Source organism: Gracilinanus agilis, chromosome 3, assembly GCF_016433145.1.
Source record: "Gracilinanus agilis isolate LMUSP501 chromosome 3, AgileGrace, whole genome shotgun sequence".
Lineage (NCBI taxonomy): Eukaryota > Metazoa > Chordata > Mammalia > Didelphimorphia > Didelphidae > Gracilinanus > Gracilinanus agilis.
In genome coordinates, this window is record NC_058132.1 from 3,837,250 (window position 1) to 3,847,995 (window position 10,746).

General features: G+C 52.1%; 1 protein-coding gene across 1 annotated transcript; it reads right to left on the reverse strand.

The window, feature by feature from the left end:
* Nucleotides 1-4,395: 4,395 nt before the first annotated feature.
* Nucleotides 4,396-10,501, reverse strand: IZUMO2 (IZUMO family member 2). Its single transcript, XM_044666650.1, has 6 exons — nucleotides 10,264-10,501; nucleotides 10,076-10,150; nucleotides 9,609-9,695; nucleotides 8,985-9,005; nucleotides 7,178-7,304; nucleotides 4,396-4,516 (listed from the first exon to the last, which is right to left on the reverse strand). The coding sequence occupies exons 1-6, from the start codon at nucleotides 10,499-10,501 to the stop codon at nucleotides 4,396-4,398; spliced, it is 669 nt and encodes a 222-aa protein (XP_044522585.1).
* Nucleotides 10,502-10,746: the final 245 nt, after the last annotated feature.

The window sequence follows — 10,746 nt, forward strand, 5'->3', positions numbered from 1 at the left end:
GTCACCTTTGTCCTGACGTTTGTCTTGTCACTGGACCTGGATGCCTGGCAGAGAAAGTGAGGCTGATGACTCTGTGCATCTCTGCCTGTGGACATCCTCAGTCCTGACGTCTTGTCTTCTCGGGCTAAGAAGGACAACCGCCAGGTGCAGAGTTCCGGTCATCCTTCCTCCTTCCTCGTGAGATCCCTGCCTGGCTCACCGTGTCTCCCCACCTCAGCGCCTGCTCTCCTTCGACATGTTACCGTTCCCTCCATCACCTAAACCTCTTGGTTCCTTAATCCATTGCATTTCCGTGACCTGCTCCTCCTCCATAAGGGCTGCTATGGAAAACTCCCAAGGATAGTTGGCATGTGCATTTGTCGTTGTTGTTCGGGGTCTGTCGTCTCAGGGGACTCCATCCCCCGAGACGCTCACCAAATGGCCAGCCTTGAAAAGGGAAAGGGGGAATTCCAAGAGGAAAAGAGGGCGATCCTTGGGAGCCATTTTGCCCGATTACATGAAAATCTAAGCAAAGTAGATGAATATTTGTGAGATACAAAGTGCCCAGATTAACAAAAGAGGAACTCGAATTCTCAACGGATCCCATCTCAGAGAAAGAAATGGAACAAGCCACCAATGCACTCCCCGAGGACAAATCCCCAGCTGGAGGGTGGATGGATGCACCAGCGAATTCCACCAAACATTTAAAACAAAAATGCTCTCCAATGCTTTGTAAACTATTTGGGGGAAAAAATCTTAATATTTTGCACTTCTGCACCCTTTTTACAGTCATGAACTCAGAAATTCCTCCTTCGGCTTCCAGCATTCTCTTCCCCATCCTGTTCATCCTCCCTGGGACCTCTGATCCCCAGCCCATCCCTGCAGTGGCCTTTACTTGTCCTGCCCGTCTCTGGTTTCTTCTCCACGACGCATCCTCTCTGGAGCTGCTGAAGGGTGGGGCCAGGGCATTCCCAGCCTCCTCAGAAACTTCCAGAGGCTCCCGTCACCTCTGGAAAAGCTCATCAGAACCTGGCCCCTTCCTAGCTTTTTAAGTTTTTGTTTTTATTTTCTTTCCTGTTATTCCCCTCTAGCCATCCTAACCTACTTGCTCTTTCTTGCACACAACCCTCCATTTCCCACCTTCAGGCCTTTGCACTGGCTGTGCCCCATCCCTGGAATGTTCTCCCTCCTCACCTTTGCCTTCTGAAATCATAGACTCTCAGCTCAAATGCCCTCTTTGAGAGGAGACCTTTCGGTGGCCCCTTCCCCGGCCCACTCCCCACTGCTGCCAGCCCCTTCCACTCGGTGGGTCTCCTGCATGTGTCCATTTACTTACAGTCTCCCCGACTAGAACGTAAGCTCCTTGAGGGCAGCGACTCGTGGTGCCTTTCCTTGCCCGTGTGCTCCCCGCCTCACCTGGGGCTGGCTTTCCTGCAGAGGGTGTAGCACGATGTACAGAGAGGAGGTGGCAGCCTCATTGTAACTGTTGGGAAGGTTTCCAACGAGGCTCGGTTTCCAGGGAAGTTTGTCCCTTCCCTCCTTCGAGGCTCACCCTGCCGGGGAGCAGAGAGGCCAGGAGGGATAGGGCCAAGCCCTGTCCCACATGGCAGCCCTTCGATTCCTCCAGGTTCTTCAGCACCTCCCCGGGGGCCGTCCTGCACCGAGCAGGACCCTTCCGCGGCGGCAGGAGGGGGCTCTGGGCCAGACCGGGTGCCCCTGCCCACGACGGTCAGCTTTGGCGTTCTTGGCCGCAGACCGAGGGCGAAGCCCCACATTCTATGGCTGGCTTTTTCAGCTCCAGGTCAGAGAATGGCACAGGCACCCCCAATACGCTTATCAGACTCAGCCCGGGGTGTGAGCTTCGGGTCGCACGAGTTGGACATGTATGTCATCTTTTAGCCAACCCAAGCCAACGATCAAAATGTCAAGTAGCCCCAGGATCCCTGGGGCACCCCCTAGCGACCGCGCGACAGAGAGCAAGCCGGGACTTCAGCTCTCCCCTCCAGGCCAAGGGCCTCTCTCGTCCTCCAGCCGACGTCTCCCCACCTCCGCACAGGAAGAGCCCAAGTGATTTTGCCACGTTCCTCTGGTCAAACGCTTTGTTCAAACTCTCTGCAGAGGAGAACAGCTAAGCTTGACAACAACTATTCATTTTTCCAAGGCTGGAAAGGCCTTAAATATGTGGCTTATTTCATTCACGATTTCCCAATCACATCGGAGAATAGGGCAGCGAGGCGGCGCCAGGCCTGGATTCAGGGCTCAGACTCGGCTTTCCGAGTTCAGACTGGCCTCGGTGCTTCCTAGCTGTGGGCCTCAAACTCTACCAGGAAGCCCAGCTGGGACCCAATCTAAGGACACTCTGAGTGTTTGATCGAAGGAAGCTCAAGTGATGGCTATTTGCTCTTCCACAGCCCTGTGGTGCCTCTGCCCTTCTCCATGAGCTCTCAAACACAGCTTCCGATATCGGCTCGATTATTATCAATAATCATTCTAGAAGTACCCTGGGATGGGGATCGTCAGAGCCCACCGACTTAACTCCAAAGCAGTCCTTTTCGTTGTTCATTTGTGTCCAACTCTTTGGGAACCCACATGGGATGCTCTTGGCAAAGATACTGGAGCAATTTGCCATTTCCTTCACCAGCTCATTTTTTTTTTAAACCCTTGTACTTCGGTGTATTGTCTCATAGGTGGAAGGTTGGTAAGGGTGGGCAATGGGGGTCAAGTGACTTGCCCAGGGTCACACAGCTGGGAAGTGTCTGAGGCCGGGTTTGAACCTAGGACCTCCTGTCTCTAGGCCCGACTCTCACTCCACTGAGCTACCCAGCTGCCCTCCAGCTCATTTTTACAGATGAGGAAACTGAGGCAAACAGGGTGAAGTGTCTTGCCCAGGATCACACAGTTAATAGATGTCTGAAGTTGAATTTGAACTCAGATCTTCCTCACCAGTTGTTCTAATTCCAAGGCAGTGATCTCCTCACTTTCTTTGGTTTGTGTCTCCTCATTCTCATTGTCTTTGCCAACCCAACCCCCATTTCCTTGACTGAGAAAACTAGAAAAAGAATGGGGCATCTCTCTCTCTCTCTCTCTCTCTCTCTCTCTCTCTCTCTCTCTTCTGTTATTGTTCCCCCAACCTCAGCCTCAGTCCTATTATGTGCCAGGCACTGTGCTAAGGGGCTTCCCCCTTTTCTTCCTGATCAAAATAGTTTCTCTTTGTGTCTTCAGGCTTTCGTTTTTGAGCAACCTGATAGCAAAGGCATCCTAGTAGCGTCGTAGAATTGGGGCCTTGGAGTCAGGAGGACAAGGTTTGAATCCTGCACTTCCGGCACTTGCACGCTGTGTGGCCACAGCAAATTGTTTCACCCCACTAAGCTCCAGTTTCTCCACCTGTAAAATGGGGTAGATAATACCTGAGGACTGACCTGGAAGGGATTTTGTATATGTAAAGCATCCTGCAAACCTTGGAGGGGAATCTGTGGCCTGTTTCCTGCTTTCCCACAGTGCTTTGTTTTCTCCTGAGCCCCAGGAGATGATTGCAGAGAGCCTGGCAAGGCCATTTCTGACGACGCTAGCCCAGGTGGGTGACTGAGAGGTCAGCAGCCGGAGGACAGGATGAAGGGGCATGTCCTACACGCTCTGACCTTCCCGCCTTTCATTTCCAGTCTTCTTGCCTTTGATCTGGCCATTTAGACTTCTGGGAGGGAAAAGAAATGGCTGAAGCCAGATGACGAGCAACCACATGGGAGAGGCGAGGATACCCCAACAGCGCTCCCCAGAAACCCCAGCACTGGAACAGGGAGACTTTGGGAAAGCCAGTGAAGCAGAGGAAGGGCAGATTCTGGAGCACAGATGGGAGCTGGGAACCAGCGGAAGGAGGAGATCTGGGGTTGCTGAGACATTGGGCTGGTGTCCGGCGGGAAGCTACTCTCCCCTTTTAGTCCATGATCCCAAGACAGAGAGTGGAAGCCCCCCACTGCCTTCCACGATGACTCTTTTCAGCCCAGGACTCTGGGATAGAGGATTCACCCCCTTCTCCTCATTCCTTCCCACAAGGTATGGCCATGGTCGAGAGTCCATTCTGTCTACCTTCAGTGATCTGAGAGAAAAAGAGGAGGGTTTGCAGATGGTGGAGCTGCACGGCTCCACCTGGAGAGAGCCATCTTTTCTTTTTCACCTTCTTCTACGTATAAAAACCCCCATGATCTGAGCCCACCGTCTGCTAAGGCCCCAATAAATGACCTGCGGAATGCAGGGCAGGCCTGAGCTGGCCAGAGATGCCACATTTTCTCTTTTAATGTTTTGAGCCCGATCTCCTGCTGCCTCCTAGATTCTAGTGGGGCCTGGCCAGCAAGGGAGCATTTCCGCGAAGCTGGTTTGATGCTGCGTGGCTTTGAAGACTGAGCTTCCTCTGGTTGCAGCCTACTGGGAGAGGGTGATCCCAGGTGTGGAATCAGAAAATAACCAAGGGGTGGGCTTAGCCCTGGGGTGGAGGCTCAGGTTGGCCACTGGGAGGCCATTCAGATCCCGCACTGCGTTTAATCTTTGGATCACCAGGGGCCGAAGGGAGTGGGATCACAGCTCAAGAAATGTCAGCTCTTGCTTTCATTATGATATATGGACGGGCTGAGGAGGTGGGGGTGGAGGCAAGAACCGCCATGATTAAGAATCTCTGCGTTACTGTACCTCCATAGGTCCTAGGCAATTCCCTGGGGCTGCCCTTTTGTGGGCCAGTTGTTTCAGTCCTGTCTGGCTCTTTTGGACCTCATTTGGAGTTTCTTGGCAGGGATACTGAAGTGCTTTGCCCTTTCCTTCTCTGGCTCATGTGACAGTTGAGGAAACTGAGGCCAACAAGGCTATGTGACTTGCCCAGAGTCACCCAGTAAGTGTCTGAAGGTGGATTTGAACTCAGGTCCTCCTGACACCAAGCCCCAGTGCTCTATCTGCCCAGGCCCCAGGTCCTCCTATGGGGAAGTTCTTCATCACTGACCCTTTTGCACATTTGCATTCATACTCTTTCTATTTGCGTGATGGTCAAGAGTCAGTCCAGAACAGAATTTCTCGTTGTCGCTTCTCCCCCCTTTTGAAGGATGGAAGTGTGATGAAGCAAGGAAGAGATGACCAGTGGCTCTGCTTTGGCAGAAAGAGAGGAGCCTGGGCAGGTATCTAGCTGGTCAAAGGCCCCCCTCCAGGCCAGACTTGGAATCCATCCAACAGACCAGCCATTTTGTCATGCCTTCTAGGGCTGTGGTGGGCTTCAGTGACGATGTCCCGTGGGCTTCTGCCTTCCTCCACGGTGGTTCCTGGCTACAATCACAGAAATGCCCTCAATGTCATCATCGTCATCATCATCATTTCTTCTATTAAAAAAACAAACAATGCTTACCTTCTGTTTATGATTAATTCTAACGCAGAGGCAATGAGGGGGAAAGGACTTGCCCACGGTCATACATCGAGGAAGTGTCCGAGGCTGGATTTGAACTCAGGTCCTCCTGGCTTCCAGCCTGGAGTTCTTGCCACCGTGCTGCCTACCTGTCCCACAGACAAGGCCTCTAAAGTTTCCACAATCCCTTTTACCTATTCTGATACTCTGGAAGAAGATTTACTCTTTCCGAGCTATAGGCTGCCTCAGGGAGAGCAGGAGCGAGGGTTTGCCTGCTGGGCATTCTGGTGAGACTGACATCTGCTGCCACTTCCCCCCTGCTTCCTCCATTGGGGCTGCTGCCAGCCGGAGAATCTAGCTGGCCGCCGGGCACACCAAGGCATTTTCTTCCTCCCCCTCCTTTCAGCTGAAAGGCCTTTTGATTAAGACTCCAAGTAAGTGCGTGGAGGAACCTGAAAACACGGAACAGAGAATGTCAGAGACGGGAGGACCCTCGGAACAGAATGTGGGTGCTGGATGGCGCCTTAGAACACGGAATGCCAAAATGGGAAGATTCCTTAAAGCACAGAAGGCCAAGTAGAATGCAGAACGCCAAATCCAGGTGTGATCAGAGGACACGGGTGGGACTTTAGACAAATAACCTGAGAGCAAGCACTGGGCTCGGGCGAGGCTCTGTGTTAGGGCTGGGATCCCTCCATGGTCCTCGGGAGGATGGCTGGGACACAGTGATGCAGAAGGCTGCGAGGACGGAGAGAACACTTGCAGGAGGGATCTTAGAGCAGAGAGCGTGGCTTGTTAGAGCTGGGAAACACCCCAGAGAGGCTGTTTGGTCAGTTAGTCGAGTCTAACTTTTTGTGTGACTCCAGTGGGGGGTTCCTTGGCAGAGATCCTGGGGCGGTTTGCCATTTCTTTCTGCAGCTCATTTTCTAGAGGAGGAACTGAGGCAAACAGGGTTAAATGACCTGCAGAGGGTCTCACAGCTGGTAACCAAGTGTTGGAGGTCAGGTTTGAGCTCGGATCTTCTTGACTTAGATCTGACTTGACTTCTTGACTCCAGAAGCAGTGTTCCATCCACTGTGCCACCTGGCTGCTCCTCCTCAGAGATAATCTAGTTCGATTATTTTGTTAAGAAAACTGAAGCCCAAAGGGAGGAAGGGACTTGCCCGGAGGTCCACAGCAGTGCAAAATCTGAGTCTGGAAAGAACTCAGAGCAAGTCCCTTTACTTTAGAAATGATGAGGGAGTGAGGGCGGGGGGAAGGTAGGAGACAGACAGACAGACAGACAGAGAGAAGAGGAGAAAGAATAAAGAGAGGAGAGAGACAGACAGACAGACAGAGAGAAGAGGAGAGAGAGACAGACAGACAGAGAGACAGACAGAGAGAAGAGGAGAAAGAATAAAGAGAGGAGAGAGACAGACAGACAGACAGACAGAGAGAAGAGGAGAAAGAATAAAGAGAGGAGAGAGACAGACAGAGACAGAGAGAGACAGACAGACAGACAGAGAGAAGAGGAGAAAGAATAAAGAGAGGAGAGAGACAGATAGAGACAGAGACAGACAGACAGAGAGACAGAGAGAGAGAGAGAGAGAACAATAACAACAACAAAAGATTCCTCCTCAGAGAGGCACCAAAAACCTTGACATACCCAATCACTGCCAGAGTCAGACCCCACACCTATTTCTAGGTGAGTAAAACCTAGAATGGGAGAGTGATGCACCTAGAACTGCACAGAAAAGTTTTTTCTTCTTCTCTTACTCTGAGGATAGACCAGAGTAGCCGAGGTTAGGGATGAGAGAGTTGGTGGGAGGTAGGCAGACTCACGTGGCTGCCAGGACCCCAAAGGTGATGATTCCCAGACACACCACCACGATCCTGGCATTCTTGTTTCCATCTCTCACAAGGACTCCCTGGACTCCATAGCGAAGGGCAAGCCGGGGTTGGCGGTCCCCTGAAGGTGGAAGAACGCCAAATGAGGGGAAGGAAGAAGAGGTGGTAGGAGGCTATGCGTCCCATCTGTGTGTCTCTGGGTCTCAGGTTGCCCCTTTACTGCCTTTGGGTCTTTATCTGGTTTTATATCTTTGGGTCTCCCTGCCCTGTTCTCATTAGATTTCTCTCTTGCTCACCAATCCTACCCCTAGACCCAGGGGCCACCGTACCCTCTGAGGGGACCTTCTCCTCACCAAAGCAGAGTTTTGGGTTCAGACACTTTGCATAGACACGCTGACAGTGAAGACAATCAAGGACCTGAGAGCTCAGGCGGTCTGGGGAAAGATGAAAGGAGACAGAGATTGATAGAGCCAGAGAGAGAAATATGGGGCTCCAGGGTGAGGCATGAAGATACCTAAACAAAGTCTGATAGAGAGAGGAAGGCAGAGACAGGTAGATGGCAGGGAAATTGGACAATCAGGCTAAGAGAAGAGGAATGAAGAGAAAGAAAGATGAGGGCAGAGTGGGTGAGACCGAGAAAAATTCACAGAGTAGGAATTTAGAAAGGAGAAGACAGGAGAGAAGGGTTGGGAGAAACATAGAGGAGGAGGGGGAGGAAGAGGAGGAGGAGGAGACACATAAAGGATATAAAGATAGGGAAGGCCCAGAGGTCAAGGCATTTATGGGTGGAGAGGGAGTTAAACTGAAGATAGAAAATTGGAAAGGGCAAGGCTAGGGTGGAGATAACTGTTGACTTAGGGAGGAGACAGACGAAAAATGCTAAAAGGGGAAAGGGGAAGGAGGACGGAAGGGAAGGGAGAGAGAGAGAGAGAGAGAGAGAGAGAGAGAGAGAGAGAGAGAGAGAGAGAGAGAGAGAGAGAGATTGAATGTAAACAGAANAGAGAGAGAGAGAGAGAGAGAGAGAGAGAGAGAGAGAGAGAGAGAGAGAAACAGAGAGATTGAATGTAAACAGAAAGACAAGCATAAAAAGAAAGGAAGAGAAAGGAGGCTGAGGCAGAAGCAAAGAAAGGGAAACCCAAAGGGAAAGAAGGGAAATAGGAGAGAAAGGAGGGAATGGAGGAGATGGGAATGGAAAACCATTGGTAGTAACTGTTTTCTCTTTCCTTAGTAGGAGGAAGAAAAAAAAGGGGGTGGAAAGGGAAGGAAGGAAGGTTGAAACAGGAAGAGAGGGATTGGAGACAATGAGGGGAAGGCATAAGCAGACCTCAGCAGGAGGAGGCAGAGGAGGAAAGGGAAAAGCAAGAAGTGAGAGAAACAGAAGAGAAAGAGAACAAAGGAATGACTTGGAGATGATGAGTCGGGAGACATAGAAGGTTAGATAAAGGAAGAATGAAGGGAGAGAGGGCAGAGGGAGGCAGATAACTATGGAGAGAGTGAACAAGGGAGATGGAAGAAAGAGGGAGACAGAAAAGATGGGGGCCACATTCCCCCTTAGACTCACCTTCCCTGTTAAAAAGGCTTCAGCACCACCTGTCTTAGCTTCAGGTAATGGAGTGGGTGGAATGGAGGATGGAGAAGGGGGGACAGTACTGAGGGTTAGTGGGACTCCAGATGATGTTTGGGATGTTGAGGAACATAGTGGGCTCCCAAGGAAGGGAGGTAGCATATGGACTGGATGAAAACACAGGGGAGGGATGGACGCCTTGAAAGTATGACAAGGAAAGTCAAGGGAAGGACTCACGGCAAGCGTTGGGGTCACAGGCTGCAAGAGAACAGAGGATGAGTTATTCCTAGAGCTGCTAGGGAGGGACAACAGGAGTTGGGGAGACATGGACAGTACATTTCAGGAAGGGCTTTGACAAGTTGGAGAGCATCTGCAAGGAGATCATGCTGCATGAGGGGTGGTCAGAGGAAAGGTCCAGCCTAGAGAGAGGAACATGAGCATCATCTCCAAGGACCAAATGGGCTGTCATGGGAAGGTTGGACTAGACTTGTCTACACTGTCCCTGAGATAGAAATTGGGACCAAAGAAAGACTCAAAGACAGGTTGAGACTTGATCAAATAGGTTGAAACTTCCTCTAATAAGAGGAGCTGTCCGTCCCACAGTGCACTGAGCTTCTGGGAAGCTTGAAGGTCTTCCAGCAAGGGATAGATGGCAACTGGTGGGGAATCTTGTAGAAGGGATTCTTAATCAGAAATAGAGATGTCCCCTTCCATTGCTGGGATTCTCTAATTATTAGTGGGGTGGGACAAGAGGAGCTGAGGATGACGGGAAGGAGACAGGGAGCTCTGAGGGGAGACAGGAAGGAGTGTGGGCTCATAAGGACAGATAGTTGGTGCGAATGGGATGCACAAACATGGCACCTTTTTGCTGGTGTTCTTTCAGAGCCCTCTTCAGGGACTTCATCAGGTCCCCCCGAACTCTCACCAACTTGTCCAGCAGTGGCTCATCTACAAGGCGAGATTGGTGGGGAATGTGGTCCAGACCTTCCCCTTGTCTTCCCCACCTCCCAGCAGATCTGAGACAAAAAGAATTGACTTGGAAGAGGAGTGCCGGTTGGGGGTGGACCCGTTAGAAATTGCCACCTCCCTCACCATCCTGTGGAACGTCAGCTGGGGAAGGGTTCTCGGAGATCACCAAGTCCAACCTCTTCCCCTTACAGCAGAGACAAGTGAGGCCCAGAGAGGAAGGCGCTTGCCCCCAGGCACACAGGTCCTAGGGATCAGGGCTGGAACTGAGGCCAGCCCTCCCGATAGCCTGTGGCAGACTTTTCCCACCAAAGGCTGATATAGCCCCTCTGGGTCCCTCTGCCCTTCAGCCGCGGTCTCACCAGTCAGGTACGTCTCCTGGATTTCCTGAATCTTTTGCTGGGCTAGAGCCACCACTGGCGAGAACTGGCCTAGTCCTGAGGGCGAGATTGGGGGCAGTCACCCAGGTGATGGTGGGCAGCCCCTCCCACCCAATGCCTGTCCTCCAGCTGCCACCCCACTCCCATCTGTGCCCGCCTCTCTCCCATACCCACTCTCCCCATATAAGCTTGGGTGGCATAGTTGACAAAGAATTCTTTTTCCATGCCCAGCAGCAGGGCCTGGGCTCGGGCCTGCAGCCGCTCATTACGGAAGTTCTGGGCCATGAGGCGCTCTCTGGCCCTGGCCAGACCCTGGCGGATGGAGGCTTCACACTGCAGGCAGGCATCAGCACTGGGCACTAGTCCAAGGCTCAGACCCATGAGGAGCTGAAGAAGCAGGAAGCCCATGGGCAGATCCTTGGGTTGGCAGGAGCTGGACTTCTGTGACTTCACACAAGGGGCTTCTAGAACTCGGCAGCGCAGGACTTCCCTCTGCCTCCTCAGCTGCTACTCCACCCTCAGACGGCTGGCCCCAGCCTCTGGCTATCCTTACTGAAGCCACTGATGGCCTCCTTCTGGTCATACCATGTGGCCAGCTCCTCCTCCTTGAAGACGTGTGTGTGTGTGTGTGTGTGTGTGTGTGTGTGTGTGTG

Coding starts and splice junctions, on each gene's coding strand:
- IZUMO2 (XM_044666650.1), bottom strand. CDS start 10,501: ATGGGCTTCCTGCTTCTTCAGCTCCTCATGGGTCTGAGCCTTGGACTA. Junction 10,151..10,263: donor AGCTTATATGGGGAGAGTGG/GTATGGGAGAGA, acceptor TCTCGCCCTCAG/GACTAGGCCAGTTCTCGCCA. Junction 4,517..7,177: donor TTTGGGGTCCTGGCAGCCAC/GTGAGTCTGCCT, acceptor GGTGATCCAAAG/ATTAAACGCAGTGCGGGATC.